This window comes from Branchiostoma floridae, chromosome 1, assembly GCF_000003815.2.
Source record: "Branchiostoma floridae strain S238N-H82 chromosome 1, Bfl_VNyyK, whole genome shotgun sequence".
NCBI lineage: Eukaryota > Metazoa > Chordata > Leptocardii > Amphioxiformes > Branchiostomatidae > Branchiostoma > Branchiostoma floridae.
Genome location: NC_049979.1, coordinates 19,424,898 through 19,444,211, shown reverse-complemented (window position 1 = coordinate 19,444,211; position 19,314 = coordinate 19,424,898). Strand labels below are relative to the sequence as shown.

The window sequence follows — 19,314 nt, the reverse complement described above, 5'->3', positions numbered from 1 at the left end:
ATTATAATATTTCCTATTCAATTATGCAAATAATGTCGTAATCTGCATAATTGATATCTATTGACATTTCTCCCTTTCTCACTTACATATATGACAAGTTTGAAAGTCCTATCATGGAATACAGTAGCCTGGGTACCATCCGGAAAGTAGTTCGCTCCGGTGTTCATTATATACTAAATATACAGTCGCTGCTAGCTCTGACAGCAGCAGCGAACATAGGAGCGAACTACTATCCGGATGGTATCCAGGCTAGGAATGCAGTGGACTTGTAAACTTTCATAATTAATTTGGAAATTAGCTGATGATTTGTATGATTAGTATTTCATTATGTAAGTCATCCCCTGGGCTTAGACTGTAACCTACCTAATCATGACGATCCGTCAACACGTTCTCGAGTTATTCTCATCAAAAGTTTGAAAGGAAATCGGCACCTGCAGTTCCAAAAAAACTGCTAGGAGGGTCAAACTTACAGCACATACTCTCTGCCCAAAGGGCTATCTACCACTCTAAAATCAAAACTACAGAATGTCCACGAGATATCAAAAATGGAAGTTCCACTGTAGCACCTTAGCAAGCCGCTAGGGGCCCATTATCGAATTTGACCTTCGTTTATCTGACCCCTACCCACCTACCAAATAATAACCTTTTGGCGAAGGTAATAATAAAAATTCTCATTGATAGGTAGACACTGTCAATAGATAGAACGTCTTCTTGATAGGGACACCCGGTAATAGTTTAAAAAATTCGTATCAACAGAAACGTCCTGGCAATAACATACACTCGGAAGCAACCTGAAGCACTGCTTAACCTGCCTGTGTGAACGTTGCAAACGTAAATGTCTGCAATAATGGGGATATCATACAAAGTCTTACAGTAAGCTCATCAACATTAGAACACTGAGAAGAAGAACAGAACATCGGTCAAAATCAGTCCTACAACTTTGGAGACCTCATTCTTCCGTAAAATATTAAAAGCTTTCAATTGGTAAATTAATAATGTTTCTTGTTGTATCTCCTTGTCGTATCGTTGATTATGAAAATGTAGTCATATATGACGATATAGTATGATTTAGATCAAGAAAAGGTCTTCTGTTCCCAAATTACATTCATGTATGTGCGAAAGTCCTATCCTTTGGCAGATTTTATTTTGACGTTTCAATATTGATTATGTGAAAAAAATGCGAAAGATCTGATGGGGTACCAAGGAAAGTAGGTACCAGTATAGGCAGCCAACCTGCACTAGAGCAATGATCACCTTGCCATTGTGCCCACTTATTGATGGTCCTGCTCATAAAGAATCACTCGGTCACGGTCACTCTTATTAAGACATGTTTCACTGTATTTTGACTGGTCAGACTTCTTACTCAACAAGGGAAGCCACCAGGACTCCTAACATTGGCCTTGACCTTCTTCTTTCCAACACATGTCCTCATACATAATACCAGATATTCGGAACACCGACAGGAGGCACGCACACACATCTAATAACGTTACTTCCATTTCATGGCACGAAAATTAAACATTGAAAACACTATCTTTGAATAAATTCAGGAATTCATGATAAAAAAACTAAAAGATTGTAATCGTATATATACTCACAAAAATGAGTTTCTTCTGTCTTGAACCTGAGACATTGTGACCTGGTGTACTGCACTGCGCCGTTCACCCACCTGCGCCGTGTACAGGTGATGTCCAGGTGTATGACCAGTCCTTCTAGCCGTGTGACGTCATACGTAACATCCCACTGGAACAAACAATAGTTGACACAATAGTTGATTCACCCATAGGCCCAGGCTTAATGTTTTGTTAGAAATTCTACATTGAATCAAAGACGTTTGAATCTAAATGATTAGTTGAGGGCACTTTGGTTGGGCGGTGGCAAGAGAAAAAAGGGAGCTTGGAACTTTTATTACATAGTATAGCAAGAGTTCGGAGACCTCATACTCCCATACTACTCATACTTAACATTCTTTTGAAATTGGTGACAAACACATACATTTGTGCCCTTATCCCCTTCCCTTTTAATTAGATACCGGTTACCTCTCTTCATTTACTGTGATGTTTGACCACAGTAAAAAGTTACATCATGGCATGTGATGGCTTCAGACTGCACAATTCTTTATTCGTATTCACGTAGAAATTAAAGTAGAAATAGTAGCACAACATAAACTCTCATAATTCTGCCGGGTACCATGTTATCCATTCCTTCCCAACAATGTCTTGAACACCTGTTCTGGATATCTAAACATGCCTGAAGGGTTATTATCCTGTATTTCGTAGATCTCTTTGCATTCACTTTTTTTGCCCATTTCACATCATCATCCCATTTCAGTTCAAGGTGGAATTATGAGAGTCAATGATATACAATCAACACTTACGGAGACAAACCAGTGTCTCCGACAGCTTGCGAGTGTCAACCATCTATTTTCTTCGTAGTCCAAGACAAAAACGTTGTCCGGAATATCTCCTCCAAGACACGACATATCCTTCCACTCTCCGTTCTCCAGGTATGTTTGGGAAGTGACATCGCAGGACCAGGTGACGAGACAGTAGTTTGGAGTGAACCGGCCTAAACCCGGCCAGTCTTCGTCCCCCCAGTCTATCCGGCTGGTTAGACCGGCGCCAGGTGTGACCGTGTACAGCGCCTGCTGTCCCTCATCTTCAAACCACCATTCACATTCTGGAGTCGGTCAAATAAAGACATTCAAGGATTACTTCGCCCAATGGCAGTGAATGATATTTGTACTAATGATATGTGTATGTCAGCCACGGGCGCGTTTCTGCGATTTCCCGGAATATATATGATTTAGACCATGCAACAAATGCAAGGGTTCAAGTCTGCCATCTCTTATTGCCTTGCTCAAGAAGATCATGTTTTGTGTGTGTGTGTGTGTGTGTGTGTGTGTGTAGATCTTTGTGTGTGTGTGTCTGTGTGTGATTTTGAGTTTGGAAAATTTTCCATTTTTCTTGTTGCCACGGCAACCGGTTGTTGACAGGCTGTTTTGACGAAAATCGACAATATTGGTTGTAACAATGTTTTTTTCAGGTTTAATTGCTACATTTCTGCTATTTTCTAATAGAATCTTTCATAATTAACCAATTGGAGTCCCTGCTGGACAGTATCAGACCAAGAACTTAGCGTTTCAGAAGAAGTTTGATTCTTTTAAATCTTTTAAATCTTTATTCTTTATACCACCTCGCAGACTTGAAACAACGAGGTCTGAATTATGGTATTTACATACGTACACACACATTACTGGAGAATTACTTCAAAACTTAGATGGCTGTGTGGTTAAAAAAGAATTGTTAAAACCCTGCTTACATAACATAAAATTTAGGATTCTGGACGCATTAAGTAGGCTAGAAATCTGAACGGACGATGATAACATTGACATCAATATTTACAGAAACATGCTACATATGTCGTCATCCGTACTGAGAAGACTTAGTTAACGGTACATTCAGATCTATAGGTCTACATAACAGAGTGTTCATTCGCATTTGTTCATTACAGTATATAGGAAATAGCAGAGTTTTTTTACGCTTTGCATGGCAGATAGGAGTGTTCAGTTTGTTGGAATTCCGTGTCTGACGTCCGGATATCTGGCTCTGAGTGGAGGAAGCCATGTTCTGAATTCAGAGTTGAGCAGTTTTTTTGGCAAAACTCAAACAGAGATTCGTACGGCGTTCTGCCAAGGAGTGGAGCTTCAGTGTGGTCAGTGCTGAGGTGTAGTCTGCCTAATAACCTACATGGTTAAGCTACTGAACAAGCAAAGGTCAATATCAACCAATTGTAAGTAGATCTCAATATTATTGTAGTTACACCACTGTTTTATATCACCGTTTTTGTAGCCCGATATGAATAATTTTCAACAATGCCAAATTAGTGTTACCAATGGACCCCAGACGGACTGAACACAGACTTTACTTTATAGTTTCCACAGTTTTGTAACAATCTCCATAAAAACTTGGGAGAGGGTATAGGAGATATTGAATGACAAATGTACACGGAAGGAATTTTTCTTCAGATCAAAAATGTTCAAATGGTACTTCAAAATTTACGCCTGGGATCCAAATGGACCCCACTCGGGGGTTTTTAACTGTGTCATAAACGCACGGTTGTAATACATTTAGTTTTATACCCCCTTTAAAATTTGTAACACGTATCCTATTTGGAGAGTTAGACAACGTTAATTGTAGTTTGTAAAGCTATGCGCAATGTAGACAGGTACCTGTCATACCATTGTCGTCGACGTCGCTGCTGTCTGTTCCAATGGCAGTAGCTTCAACTGCAGTGCCGTAAAATGAAGTGGCAGTCGAGTCCTCATGATCGACAGGAGTGGGCCATGTCGTATATGATTCACTGGCTTGTACCATACTGCTGCAGGAGCGCAGCCAGCTGCAGAGGAAGATCATTGCTACAACAAGTACGAAGAAGCCTGTGGGAGGTGTCATGTTCAACTTTATCAAATCTTGACTTCCAGTCGTAAACCCTCGCTGTTTGGACAGTCTAGGACGTCTAACTTCGTTCCAAGTTTCCTTACAAAGAAATGTTGCATGCGTTTCCTGGTTAAGAAAATAAGCCAAACCCCTGTTCACAACGCGTCTGTCTTGAGTCAAAACGGGAAGTTCTATGAGGAAGTTCCTCTCCTGTTTTCTCACGTACCCACAACCCCGCGTCATTGTGACGTCAGCCTCACCTGTCCAACAACATACCTGTGTCCTTAAGGGGTACAGCCTGAGGCGGACTGCCCTCAAATATGACCCTGCTGTCTGAGTCATTCAACTGTCGACACCAATTAGAAAAATGACACTGCAGGTAACAAACAACAACATACTAAATCCCCAGTGAGTTATGCCTTGCATATATTACCGGTGCACTGAGGGGGAGGGGCATTGTTAGGGTCATTTAAGGTTCTCATGCTCAGTTATAAGACAATGTCAAAACTTGAAACAACCAAGAAAACTTATGCATACACGTAGATGATGAAAAGGGGAACACAATACCATTTAATCTTCTGTTCACTTCATACAATTGACAGGCTGTGCTACACTATATTTTGTATGAAGAATCTGTATCTGTAACATTACTTGCAAGGCTAAATGAGAAGCAAATTACCACAATTAATTAGACTCTGCAATTAACCATGGCTGTCAAAGTTAGCAATTATTTTGAAGCAAATTTCTACTATATGGCAGTCATTTCTTATTACAAATATTTCATTAACTAGTGGATATTGTAGACAACATCATGTGGCTATAGAATTCATAAAAAGTAAACAATGATGGAAAATCACATTAACATACCCGTACCTCAGTAAAAATAGGAATGTCGTGTCAGATACCTAAATATATACAACAATTTGACATAAGTTAGTGAAATCTACCTTATACAAAACAATAAAATGAACATGAAATAAAAGTCAAATGTTCAACGCTATACATATACAAAACATTTAAAAGAACATGAAATAAAAGTTAAATGTTCAAATCCATACATTTTGCAGTGCTCTTAGGCCCAACTACCATGGCTACGAGGAAGTCAGAGGCAAAAAACAGTTCTGTTGTATTACTATTCTTGCATATATAACGTTATATAAACAAAAACAAAACAAAACATCTGCAGGATGAACAAGTTGAAATAGCAGCATAGTAGTTTTATTATGTTTGCCTTCACGGAAAGGATTTGCTTGTTTGCTCTATATTTTATGTCTAGATTGAGAATGACACTCCTAATAAATCCAATGATGCCATATTTCTAAAAAAAATGGTGAATTTCATTCAATTTGATGATAATACAGCATCTGTTATCCTGGAGATGTGCACACTTAAGATATATCCAGGTATTTAAGACATTCTTGAAAATTGAGGCCTCAATAATATGGCAGTCTTTTTTTAATATGGCAGTCCGAGGATACCTGATGGAATTATTTAAGAGTTGATAAATCTTATATATTGAATTCAACAAAATTAGTGAGATTTGCAGTGACCCAGCACCAAACAAATACATGTATGGGCAAATTGCAGTGACTCAGCAACTCAGTGTTCAGTTTGTCTCATAGAAAACCATGAGGTGACTTTGATTTGTCTATGGAAGGATCTGAGTCTGTCCCTCTACTGTATGCAGGAAGTTCTTCATACTGTGGTCCCAGATCCTGGTACAAGTTCTCCTGATCCCCCATCAGCGATGTATAGTGGTTTGTCCCTGAGGATTCTGCGAACGGTAACGGCGGCGCTGATGGGACTTGCTGTTCCTGGGTGCCATCCAACTGTGCATAGACGTTGTCTGCCTCCGGTGAGCTGTACAGGTTTTCGTGCGGCACCTGGTCGTAGGGCTGGTAAGGTTGGTAAGCAGCATCGTGTTTGGGTGCGGAGGGAACAACCACGTCTGTGTATGCGTACTCTGGTTGTTGCTGGTGAAAAAAAGTGACAATATTCTAAACTCACAGCCACTTTGAATAATTGGCAGACAAATAAGGGAGAGCTAAACAAAGTAGCAATGAATCCCATTAACTTTTAACCGTAACCCATCTACATTCCGGAGGTAGCACAAATTGATCTTATGTCTACAGTTAAACTTAGCATATCAACATATAAATATAAAATGTCTATAGGGGAGTACTCTCATTTGATCTAACTTGGTCTTTAATGCCTTTGAACCAAATTTGCTCTAACTTTGAGGTAAGGCAGCTGGGAAAAGATATAGCACTTGTTAAGTGAACATGTCAGCTATTCATATGAACAAATAATAATTATGACAATCCTGAACGAGTACTTTGCCACTATAGCTATCATCAAAACAAAAAATAGACTTACCCCCTCGTAGATGGCATTTTCCACGCTGCCTCCTGTATCATATCCCACATACCCAGAGTTATCAACATATCCTGATGAATCTGAACTAATCCTGTTGATCTGAGGTGCTGAGATGTGGACACGGTATCCTGGGTTCTGCACTGTTACCTAGGTAAGGAAGACATTGTGTATAATGTCAGCATGTCTGCTAGAAGCTGGTGTCTTACATTAAATGACTGTACCAGCTATAACTTTACAGAACTTTTAAAATCTATAATTTCTTTCATCAATCTTCATTGTATGGAATTTATAAAAAAAATCCTTTGTCTACAAGCATTACAGAAAATTAATATCATTACCTTTAGCACAATTATCACTCACTCACACTCTTTAGTCTAGTATCATCACAAGTGTGATGATACAGCTTGGATTTTTTTCCAAAGTTTAATACAAAAGAATCTTTGAGATACATGTATTTGCTGTAAAGGTGTTAAGTATTGAGAAATTTGGTATCCATCAATATGGTATTCATTGACTGGAGTTTTCACACCAGTCAAGAGGGGGTATGACTACATAGAATACTATTAATTGAAATAATTACCTGAGTGCCTCCTGATGAAGATTTCCTGCAAAAAGAAATGACAAATATTACTAACAGTAATATGTACTATACATGAAACAAATTTCTCTGTTTATTTGGGATTTAATCAGCAAAGACAAACTCAGACATACACAAAATATAGCTGCAATTGATACTAGAATGAAATTTTCAATCAGCCAGCAGAATTACATGAGAGAAACATGGAGACTACACTTACCCAGTGTTCTGTTTATGTTTCCTTCTCCAGAAGAAAACAAACCCTCCCACTAAGGCCAGAATAGCGATGACGGCCACTGCCACGCCCCCTGTGATAGCTCCTGTGTTCCTCCCACCTCCCCCGGTGTTCATTCCCATGTCACCTGCAACATAACACATACAAAATTCATATTTCATTTAACTTGATTATCAAAATTGTAAAAAAAAAAAAAAACATGCATCATCATGCATCATCAACTGCGTACAGACGACATGCCAAACTGCATACGAATGCGGCAAAGGGAACATAGAGATACAGATGTGAACACTCATCATGTCGGACTACAATACTTGTTGGAAGTTACCCACGTATTTATAACTGAGTAACTGAGATAACACATCCCCCTATCATATATTGAATACGAATGATGACCTACTCAAAGCAGTTTACTGCAATATGACCGATGACCCATAACCACCAAGTAAACCATAGAATGAGCTTGTGAGGTGGTTTAGTCATTGGCTAGGCATTATGTGACTGTAAACATTGGGGTAAATTGGTTATTAACACTAATAACACAGTGCTATCATACAGCTAATTATCACTGGTATTAGTTAAAAGCTGAAATCCCATCATTCGTAATTTGTGCAAGTGTATAGCAAATGTAACATTTGAAAGTTTGTTTTCACTGGGTGTATTCTGGGCAGCAAAACATACATGCATGATATAATATAATCACCATTTCCTGAGGTTGTGTTAGCATGTGTTGTCTCCACTCCAGGTGCTGCAGTGATGCCTGCATCAGGTGTTGCACTACCTGCAGTCACACCACCTGCAGTCACACCACCTCCTGCAGCTGCACCACCTGCAGTCACACCACCTCCTGCAGCTGCACCACCTGCAGTCACACCACCTGCAGCTGTTTGAGGACACATTAAAATTAAAGAGGCATACAGTCTGTGTAATAAAACAACACGGCTGTATGACAACTAGAATATAGACATCACATGGACAGCACTGCAAAGGTTAGGATCTAACTTAAGTTACTTATATTACAATAATTATTACATAATAAACACTAACTTAAATTTATTTTAATAACTACAAATGTATAGAAATTGTGTTTGTTGGTTTTATTTGACAAGTCTTTGAACCCAAACAACACAAAATAAGGTTTGTTCAACATATATAATCTAGATCCACAAGCAGACTTTAACAGAGATTCCAGAGAGATTATCTCACTGTGCTGGTTCCTTTGTGTGGTGCCCTGCCCTGGGGGTGTGGTCTGTGTGTAGAGAGTACAGCCTCGGCCTGGTGTGTCTGAAGTACACAAGGTTACACACAGATTAATAACGTGGCAGACCAGGTCATTTTGAGTCTTAAGCCATGGTTTAAGAGTAGTTATACTGGCAGTTGTTCACATTCAAAGAAGAGTTGTGTGAACAGAAGGGGTTTTGTAGAATCAAGACAAAGTTGCTGCAAGAAAACTGCATAATTTATTTGAAGAATAATTGTACACTTTGTTCACAACAAATACAGTGAGTTGTAGATTAGGTAAAGATATCTCTAATCATATTCCGTAAATTCAATTATTTTGGAGGGGATTCAATTTTTTCATAGTTTTTTTCATAGAACTAAAGCATTCAAAACACCCCAAAAAGCAGTAACTCAAGGAACTGGATATGGTTTTTGTCAGATACAGTTTCTTGAGTGATTGCTTTTTGGTGTCGCTGATGAAAGATAGTGACTATCTGAAACATCTGACCATTTCCAAAACCATATCCTGTTGCTTCAGTAACTGCTATTTGGCATACTAAAGTATATTATTACCTGGATCACTTAACCTTCATCCACTCATTCAGAACATTATCATTATCCACAGGTCGTCACAATTCTAATAACTAATAGAATGTAATATGTCATTTCATATACTCACAAAGATGAGTTCCTTCTGTCTTGAACCTGAGGCATTGTGACCTGGAGTACTGTCTGTTCCCCCACCTGCGTCGTGAACAGGTGATGTCCAGGTGTATCACCAGTCCTCCCAGCCGTGTGATGTCATACGTAAGATCCCACTGGAACAACAACAAACATTTCACCTGTTTCCTGTTGACACACTGGCACAAACAGTAAACAAAACTTGTGTTGACACAACCTTTGATTTTTCATCCATAGGACCAGGTTAGGTTTTGTTAGCATATTCTACATCAAAATTGAATTAAACTTAATCAGATGAGAGCATTTCGATAGAATGGTGGTCAAGAGAAAAACGTTGGGAACTATAACCAGTATAACTCTATACATCACTTAATTTGGGAATACATTGGGAAGTAGACTATACAATTTCCTGTGACACCTTTAACTTTAATTACAGTAGTTTATCTCACTTAACATTCTTTTCAAATTGGTAGAAAACATATACATTTGGGCCCATATAAGCCCTTTCCTTAGATAAGGTCTCTTCATTATTTGCTGTGATGTTTCTAACAGTTGTACCCAGTCACCACATGTTATCAATTCCTTTCCAAGAATGTCTTGAATACTTGTTTACCTGTGATCTGGAGATTGAGAAGATACCTGAAGTTATTGATCCTTATAAAATATTGTAGATGATGATAAGAATTTAGTCCTTTTTTACCTCCATGAAATGTCATGGAATGGAGGTTATATTTTCTGTTATGTGTCTCTGTCTGTGTAGATGATTACTCAAGAACGGCTGGATGGATTGGTTTCATACTTGTTGTGTTGGTGGGGTGTGATAAAAGCTTGAATCGATGAGATTTTGGGAGCCGTATCTGTCGTTATAATCGATGTAATAATATCAGAAATCACCCCTATATTTGAGATATATTGGTACAGGCATCGTGCTTTATGTTTTCATAATTGTACGATCATGACTTACCGAGACAAACCAGTGTCTCTGACAGTTTCTTTTTCTGCCATTTTCTTCGTAGTCCAAGACAAAAATGTCATCCGGAATATCTCCGCCAAGACACGACAGATCCTTCCAATCTCCGTCCTCCAGGTAAGTCTGCGAGGTGACATCGCAGGACCAGTCTATGGAGCAGGAGTTGGGAGTGACCCCTGACCCTGGCCAGTCTTCGTCCCCCCAGTCTATCCGGCCGGTTTGACCACTGCCAGGTGTGACCGTGTACAGCGCCTGCTGTCCCTCATCTTCAAACCACCATTCACATTCTGGAGTCAGGCAAATAAAGACATATGATGATTAATTTATCCTAAGTTAAAGAAACATCTTTCTTACTGTCTGTCTGCACATGGGTGCGTTTCTGTGATTCCCAATATATCTGTTATGTATGACTGGAACAGAATTTAAAAGCAAGCAACAATGACAAGATCGCATGAATTCTGCCATTTCTTATTGCCTTGTTTTGAGATAGAATTTTTGTGTTGTGTTTTGTTTCTTCATTGATCTTTTAGCTTGAAATTTGATGTTACATGTAACATTAGTTCAATATTCTACTTTTAGTCAGAATTAAATTCTACTTGGACCTGGTCTATCAAAAATGGGTTAACGTTAAACACTGGGATGGTTCTCAATGCCAGAATAAAAGTGATTCATAATATAACGTTACAGTCAACACACAAGATTGGTGGTCAACTGTTTTTCCATTTTCATTTGTGGATCATTCAATTCTATTCTATTCATGTTATCGTTTCAAGGTTACTTCATTTAGATACTCCTTATGGTAAACTTTACTTACCTGAATCTGAAGGAACATTCTCACACTCATCCTCGTCGGACAGGTATGTGTTGAACCAGGTGTAACACTGGCACATGCACACCTGTCTGCCACCTGGCTCTCTCCAGGTGATACGGTTAGCCTTTCTCTCAGTACAGTAACCATTCCATGCCGTTGTACAGATATCCGTTCTCTCGGTGAAGATGTCGCCTTCTCTGCCGGTCCTCGTCACGTTAAGGACCGGAGTCCAATCTCCTTCTGTCCGTAAGACAACTTGAAACAGTACGGTAACCAGAAGAACAACAGCCCTCATTCTCTTTCACACCAGCGTTAACTACAGGGACCCAAAACAGTTAACTCTTCACAGTTTTAGAAGCTTGTGCTGCGGACTTCGCGACTGAGTAGTGTCTGAGACTTATCCCTTGTCGGTTTGTAGACCTAAAGAGTTGTTATTGTTGCCAAAAGAATGTTGCTAAACCCAGCTCCGTCCGCTTTTACGTCATAGCCAGTGCCTTGTCATAGTCACCCGGGCGGCCATCCGTGTCGGTAAACTCGCACAAAATGACGTGTCCGGCTGGCAAACATCCGTCCGGATTAAAAATCCATGATCCAGCGTTGTAAACTGCCTTCAAACCTTGCAAAAATACTAAACAAAAGATCACAAGTGTGAAATCTGCTAAATTAAGCCGTACCAATGCGCGACATCCACAGTAACACGATCACCTGGCTTGCGTGCACACTCACAACAAAAGAATGGGGTCAATCACCGCTTGTTAGCCTTTGACACAAAGGTGTCAATAGTGCAGCAGCGCCGACTAGCGAGACAGGTTTAAAGCGCGTCACACCAAACAAGTGTAGCATCATGCATCACACAATAAAAATGTTGTTGTAAAAATGCTACGCAAACCTCACACGACGTTAACAATTGATCCGTGTAACTGCATTTATTGCTCAAAATGTTTACTCAAGTGACAAACAAAACATAACTGTAACAATACAACAGTGTAACATATATATTGTATAACTGTTAACTTAATGTTAAATAAATACAGATAACATTACATACTTGATAACTTAAATATCTTCTATATATGTCTCATAATGCCTATTGGATCCGGAATAAATGCTTGACATTACTTGAAACAAAACAACATGCCAAAACATATCTACGGAAAAAATATACTGTAACATGATAACATAATAATATACGACTAACGGTTACATATTTTACGACTAGTGAAGAACATCTGAACTAATAACAGAACTTTTCAGCTTATATGATGAGTTACATGTCATAGGATTTCAACTTTCCTTGAAACAATCACTCTACATATGTGGCACCAGCATGAAATGTAAATAGATGAACAATAAACTTTCTGTACTATTACACTTATCTGGAATGTTGGGAATATAATATTGTCCAAATCTTACATTTGTCAGGTACTGGCAGTTTCTCATTTTGGAATTCGACAAGATCATTATGCTGTCTCATAGATAAATGCATCTCTGTCTATGTAACAAAAAAGGCACCATTAGCCTTTGTACTTTCATCATAAAATAGATCTTTCTATTTGTCAAAGCTTAGTCCAATAGCATTGGTTCATAAATATCTGGTCCAGCCAAAGCGCAGTCATTTTACTGACTCGAATGTGATGCTATGTCTGCTTGGGAGAAAGTTGGCCCCGCATTTGAAGCAGCACACACTGGCGAGTCAGGTCCTTGCAACACTGTGTAGGGATGGTCAAGCGAGGTTTGAGTGTTGCCATTCAAACTGGATCCATCCGGATCTTCCAGGGTTTCGTAATGGTTCTGTGGTTTGGGTGTCTGGTAGTCTGATCTCTGGTTGGGATCACCAAACTGTGCAGAGATGTCAGGAAGTGCGTACGGAGAAACAATGTTTGGTTCATCATAACCGTGGTTCTGTGATGACGGGTTATGGGTAATGTCTGGTAGCAAGTACGGAGGAACTGTCGGTTCAGTGTAACCATGGTTATGTAACGGAGGACTTAGAGATGTGTACACATGGCCGACGTCTGGCGTAGCATAAATCGGCGAGCTTGGCGATTGGTCAGTCTGTACTAACGGTCTGTTCAAGCTCTGGTAACCATTGCTGTTCGGAGCGTCCCTATACGCTGGTACAGGCAAGTCCAGGTGTGTCGGCACATGTGAAGACACGGTACTAAGTTGTCCTCCAATGGGAATGTACACATCTTCTCTGGGGATGCTGAAACGTGAAATCTGTGGACCGGAGATCTCAAGTGGCTGCACCGGTACCTGTTCTGACATTTGTGAGTCAGGACTACCCAGGGGTTCATCATACGGGTTGTCAGGCAAACCCTGGAGGAAAACAAATCAGGTCAGAGGTTGACATTTTGACAGGGTTTGACAATTTCATGGTGTTTTGTCTTTGACATGTACCCACAACATGGAACAAAAGAATACTCCATTCCTGAAATGGTTCTAAAAATTTTCCAAGCAATACAATGAATTCAATGATAAGTGACTCAAACAATACATGTACATAGCACATAGGGAAACAAATGCATAACATATACAATTGTTAAACATGTTATATGTTGTCAATTTGGCTTGATCGTGTACAAGTCCAGGTTTAGGTCCAGAGGTTCAGGTTCAGGTTCAGGTCCAGACCTGACTCTGTCTAACTAATATTTTACAAACTTATCAAACCAGTATTCACATTAGTAATGTTGTCCTTAAAATCAATGCTTTCTTTGTCAGTGACTAACAAGAGGGCTTTTTATTTATTTTCAGAGGCATGTATCCTTTATCAGTTTCCTAGATAAAAACTCCAAAAAGTCCAAACATAATGGATGTTTTGAAATGAGCTAGCCTGTAAATCAAGTGGAACCTACGGCAGTACATGATGAAGTGTTTCTGTAACCCACCCCTTCGTAAATTTCATTTTCCACGTTGCCCTCCTCACTCTGTTCATCATCGTTGTGTTCCACGCTGTGTAGGAGTCCCTCCGACAGTACGCTGGCGCGACCATTTTGAAATATGGCGTCCTCGTAGCTGGGGTTTTCCACTCGACTGGTGTTTATCTGGGAAAGGAACCATGAAAGTTACAATCTTCAATCAAAAGAAAAGAACTTGATGTCATCTTTAAATGTTGGTCAATTATAAGTCACTGTGATGTTACTTTACAGCTCAGCCCACAAGTGGAATTATATCAACTACATTATTATCAATGCAACTTTTTAAGCCACTTTTGATTGTACATTGTAATGTTAGCTTTGGATGGACAATACCGCACAATCCTGTCCCAATCTCCTACAACTACAGTGAAGAGGCTTCATGGTTAATAATGTACAGATAGTAGCAATCTGAAAAGTTACATGTTTTGAGGGAGGGGAAAATAAACTTTGGATGGTACAACTTACCCTGTTGTGACTTTGTCTTGTATCCAGTTTGGAAAACCTGCAAAATTTATGTGTAACAAAAACACAACAATATAAGCTTAAACTGTACATGTTCTGTAATTTTAATGCTTTTATGCATATTTTCTTGTTTGATGCAGATTAAACAAGACACTAATCATGAAAACAAAAGTCAAGATCTTGGTACAGGATTAGACCTTGTGACTCACCTTTTCCATTTTTTCCTGCGATAAAACAAGATGAGGATTCCCAGAGCCAACACAGCAGCCAGGAGAACTCCTATCACTGTACCAGCTATCAGCCCACTGTTGTTACTACTATCTTCTGATGTCATTATCATTCCTGTAAAAAGTATACAATATTTAGGCCTCTACATGTACTTAATAGCAAAATAGATCAGATAGATGAAAAATAAAGCAAAATATTCATAGGATACTATACGATATAATAAACTGGGAAGTATGGAATAAATCATTTGAAGTAAAGCCTTACTTTCAACATATTTCTAATCCTCATAAAAATCATTGAAACTGTGAAAGCATCTGTGCTTTTACAATATACAATATACAATCAATCACAAGAGCTAGAAGCGTCTACTTCTTTTTACTGTTTAGAGATTGGAATGAATTCTTAACTACTTTGGTTGTATACAGGCTAATTCATACCGTATAGGAAATGGATACCAGTGTAGAATGAACATACAGTTCATAAAGGTATCACTAGAGGGCATTATCAAATATTTGTGACATCAGGACGTCACTGAAAGTTATCTTTGACTATTTACTTAACATATTTGCCTTCCTACTCGAATGGTAGTATTTGCAGAATAAATAGTATCCTTACTTTAAGAAATGAAAAATAAGAATACAGAGTATGATTTCTGCTCACCTGTGGTGTTTGACACAGTGGATTCTTCTGTTGCCGGAGATCGTTGCCTCCTTGTTGTGTACAGGAATGTTGGAGTAAACACAGGTGAACTCTTGTCAGTCACCGCAGGGCCTTCTCTGGTTACAGTACTGTGGGTGGGGGGTCTACTTGTGGGGGAGGGGTCAGTCACACAGGGGGTACCTGGGATATCTGTAGAAAAAATTATCAGAAAAACATTTTTGCTGTTGGAGATACATGAAATTAAGACATATGCCATCCTTAACTAACATAAAATTGTGCAGTTCTTTTACACAGTTGCATTTAAGAAATGGGGGGAGCAAGTTCAGTATTATATAGAAGTGAACATAATGTTTCATTCAAATATATATGAATATGTTTAAATCCAATATAGACGGATCTATTAAATGAAATTACACCATTATAATTACACTTACGAAGACGCGTTCCTCTGGTCTTAAATACGATACAAGTCGTGTCCAGCTCTTCATAATCCGTTTCTTGTCCGTTGTCTTTTTCTTCTCGTCTCCGATCAGGGTTGTGGCAGTTGATTCCCACCTTTATGAGCAGGCCCCCAAACTGGGAATGGTATGATCCAAACTGGAACTGACATAGAGAGTCAAAGGGATTAGTTTCATTATCCAAAAAAGCAAAATTATACTATAAACAGTCCTATTCACAACAGTAGATACACAAATAGAAAGAAATACAGTCCTTCTAGGATGTGTGGATGGCATTTCAACTAAACTGGTCCTTTACATGTTATACAGTAGGAGGAGAGAAGTTAGCAGATGATTTGAACAGTGGAGGATTCAGGTTTCCCTGTGACACAATAGCAGTGTTTTCTGCTAAACAGTGAGACCGGACCACCTCTGAGTTTAATCCTATAGCTTTGATACTCCGTAGGACTGTGGAGTGAGATCAAACAGTTTCCGTTTAGTCCAGTTAGTGAATAACAGTTTGTTGTACTTGTGAAAAAAATGGAATGTGTCATACAAAACGTTATTAATGTTGCCTTATTATTTTGCCTTAAAGTAAACAACCAAGCCATAAGCTGAGAGTGTCTCACAAACACACATACACGTGGATACCCAAACACACACACACACACACACACCAACACACACACGTGCATAAACACATACATACACACATGCAAACATCAATACACACTGCCACCCCCCCACACACCTATATGTACATACTAGTACAAACAAATATCTCAAGACTCACCACAAGAAGCCACGCCCTTCCAGGTGTAGGTCTGGTCACCTTAACAAACTCATCTGGAACACCGTCTCCAAGACATGAGAACGGCTTCCACCTTCCGTCTTCAAGAAACCTCTGAGAAGACACTGAGCATGTCCAGTCCCTCCCCGGACCGTAGCCGTCGTTGGTCCAGTCCACCTCGTCCCAGTCCAGGACATAGTTGTGCTGCTGCCTGTCTGGAGGGTCCTTCATGATGTAGATCTCTTCTCCATCCCCAACCTCAAACTGGAGCTTACAGTCTGGGGAGGGAAATGGCATCAGTCAGATACCAGGGAGACTACAAAGCTGGGCTAGAAATGTCTTTTTTCCTGTTACCTGGAATGCTTCAAATCAAAACTTTTGTCACATACACCTATTGTTCTTTATCCCCGCATTACAGAAATGCAAGTCAGTACATTTTTATCTGCAATGAGAATTTTTCATTGTTTGTTTGTTTGTTTGTTTTTTTGTTTATTGTAAATTGGAAGGAGCAGTAGTGAATCTGAAAGTGAATCTGAAACTTTTAGTGAAAGTGAAGCTTAGCATGTGTCATGCGAAAGTTACATTCTGTTCCTACTGGTAACTTTCTTCACTACTACATGTACTACTAGTAGTACAGGATTAAGAATTTTGAACCAGATGGATTAAAATAAAGCACATTTGAAACCATAGAAATGCAGTTCAATTATGCTTTTAATGTTCTGTTGTAAAAACAATCATAGGACAAATGTGACGAGCCATTACCCTTACGTTACGTACCGGTGGTAGCCTTACACTAAATCTTCTTGTATTTGGTTTATTGCTGTTCATGTCACCATCTCTATACTAAAAATGATCAGTGTGGTGAAAAAGTACCTCAGGGCAGGTCAGTAACCTGAACATTAATCAACATTCAGGTATACCTTATAGTACAGACAATAATTAAATCACTCACCTTCTACAGCACGGGAACATCTCCTCACATCCGACATGTAGGTGTCTCTGTTCTTACACATACACGCACACGACCTGGTCCCGTTAACGTCCGTAAACACGTGAGCTCCCTCCGCGTCCCTCGTCATACAGAAATCATCCACCCCATCTGGGCAGGGCTCCCCGTCTAACGTCTGCACAGAGAAGTAGTCTCGGTCCGTCCTTGTGACATTGAAAGTCGCTGTGCTAAAACTTTGATTCCAAATCAAAGTCCAAGATGACAAAAGAACAAGAACAACACCTTTCCTTTGAGACATGTTCTTTCTTCTTGTGGGGTTTTCACAACTGAATGGTTTGAAAGTTCTTGGATGATTGTTGAAGGCTGGAATTTTTCTTGGAACACACAGTTTGATTGGTCATGGTGAGAATGTCAGACTTTGTAGACACCACTAGTTTCCTGGATGCTCCCTTGTGGTTATGACGTGATGGTGGCCTGTGAACTTTCAGTGTGTGGGGGGGTGTGGGGTGTGACTCATACAACTTTACACTAAGTTGTTAGAATGTTGGTAAAATTGTAGACATCAAAGATTCGAATTGTAGCAGAAGCGAAATTCCTACATGAATTCCTACACTTCTGAGTTCCATGTGATTTCACTGAAAAAGAAACAAACAAAATTGTTAGCGTTCAAAGTTGTAAACAAATAACTGAACTACTATTTAATCTACTGCTACTTCAAATTACTCTATGCATGAGGATTATACTCCAATCTGACTTACTTCTTAGCACTTTGTGATGTATACACAGAGCATCAAGCTTTGAATAATTCAATAGGATATGGGATCACGTCAACAGAAATTCTCTAAAATGTCGTATTCCCAGAGGAAAAACAACCGTCAGTTGTAGCACGCAAAGATTATTTCCTGGACCTTTCTGACTGCGCATTTGCGGAGATGACCCATACGAAAAGAGGTCCTGTTATTCCCACAAGGGTCCTTGTTAAGAAAATTGATATCCCTGTGATACCCTGTGGTCTTTGACTCACCTTTGAACCTTTCCTTGGCGGTGTACGTGCCTCAATGATGACACAGAGGTCGCCAAATATAGCGAAGGCGGGGAAATACCGCCAGCTCCAGCTCACAGCGTTTCTTTGTCATGAGCAAACTTCCTGCCGCCCTTTGACCCCAAAGCTGACAACACCTGTAAAAAGAGCCGTCTGGCGACTTTTGGACAAACTGTCGCAATACCGTGAAAAATTGTGTCTACTGATCTCTACTAGGTTTTCATGCATACACACTCCTACAAAGAAGCATAGTATGGACTGAGCCGTCCATTCTTCTGAATATTTTTGTTATTAAGTAACGTTATCTTCCGACGTATATAGAAAATGGGGAGGTCAACATTTTTATCCATTCGCAGGGGTGCAGGGGAAAGACGGGCCGGGGAGTCAGTGAACTCTGAACTCTGACCACGTATACAGGTGTCACAGTGCTGTCACTCACTCGGGGACCTCTGAAGTCCATTACCTCTTCTGACAAGAAACGTGGCGGAGCATGAACTAGACGTAGATTGTATCTTGTT

The 19,314-nt window shown here is 39.6% G+C and overlaps 3 protein-coding genes across 3 annotated transcripts; all 3 read right to left on the bottom strand.

Moving 5' to 3' along the window:
• Window positions 1-6,628: 6,628 nt before the first annotated feature.
• Window positions 6,629-12,096, bottom strand: LOC118425544. The gene is made up of 9 exons (XM_035834461.1): window positions 11,314-12,096; window positions 10,494-10,786; window positions 9,528-9,666; window positions 8,834-8,911; window positions 8,475-8,510; window positions 8,331-8,408; window positions 7,613-7,754; window positions 7,396-7,420; window positions 6,629-6,962 (listed from the first exon to the last, which is right to left on the bottom strand). The coding sequence occupies exons 1-9, from the start codon at window positions 11,603-11,605 to the stop codon at window positions 6,729-6,731; spliced, it is 1,317 nt and encodes a 438-aa protein (XP_035690354.1). The 5' UTR covers window positions 11,606-12,096; the 3' UTR covers window positions 6,629-6,728.
• Window positions 12,097-12,210: 114 nt separating this feature from the next.
• Window positions 12,211-14,370, bottom strand: LOC118422888. Its single transcript, XM_035830740.1, has 2 exons — window positions 14,199-14,370; window positions 12,211-13,629 (listed from the first exon to the last, which is right to left on the bottom strand). Exon 2 carries the CDS (start codon window positions 13,576-13,578, stop codon window positions 12,928-12,930), a length of 651 nt encoding a protein of 216 aa, XP_035686633.1. The 5' UTR covers window positions 13,579-13,629; window positions 14,199-14,370; the 3' UTR covers window positions 12,211-12,927.
• A 525-nt stretch (window positions 14,371-14,895) lies between these two features.
• LOC118411600 lies at window positions 14,896-18,953 on the bottom strand. Its single transcript, XM_035814099.1, has 6 exons — window positions 18,779-18,953; window positions 17,758-18,389; window positions 16,809-17,083; window positions 16,013-16,181; window positions 15,579-15,767; window positions 14,896-15,032 (listed from the first exon to the last, which is right to left on the bottom strand). Exons 2-6 carry the CDS (start codon window positions 18,050-18,052, stop codon window positions 14,896-14,898), a joined length of 1,065 nt encoding a protein of 354 aa, XP_035669992.1. The 5' UTR covers window positions 18,053-18,389; window positions 18,779-18,953.
• Window positions 18,954-19,314: the final 361 nt, after the last annotated feature.

Coding starts and splice junctions, on each gene's coding strand:
- LOC118422888 (XM_035830740.1), bottom strand. CDS start 13,578: ATGTCAGAACAGGTACCGGTGCAGCCACTTGAGATCTCCGGTCCACAG.
- LOC118425544 (XM_035834461.1), bottom strand. CDS start 11,605: ATGAGGGCTGTTGTTCTTCTGGTTACCGTACTGTTTCAAGTTGTCTTA. Junction 8,912..9,527: donor GACAGAAGGAACTCATCTTT/GTGAGTATATGA, acceptor TGTGTACTTCAG/ACACACCAGGCCGAGGCTGT. Junction 8,511..8,833: donor CACACAAAGGAACCAGCACA/GTGAGATAATCT, acceptor GTCCTCAAACAG/CTGCAGGTGGTGTGACTGCA.
- LOC118411600 (XM_035814099.1), bottom strand. CDS start 18,052: ATGTCTCAAAGGAAAGGTGTTGTTCTTGTTCTTTTGTCATCTTGGACT. Junction 16,182..16,808: donor GAAGGGCGTGGCTTCTTGTG/GTGAGTCTTGAG, acceptor TCTCTATGTCAG/TTCCAGTTTGGATCATACCA. Junction 15,033..15,578: donor CACTGTGTCAAACACCACAG/GTGAGCAGAAAT, acceptor TACTTTTTACAG/GAATGATAATGACATCAGAA.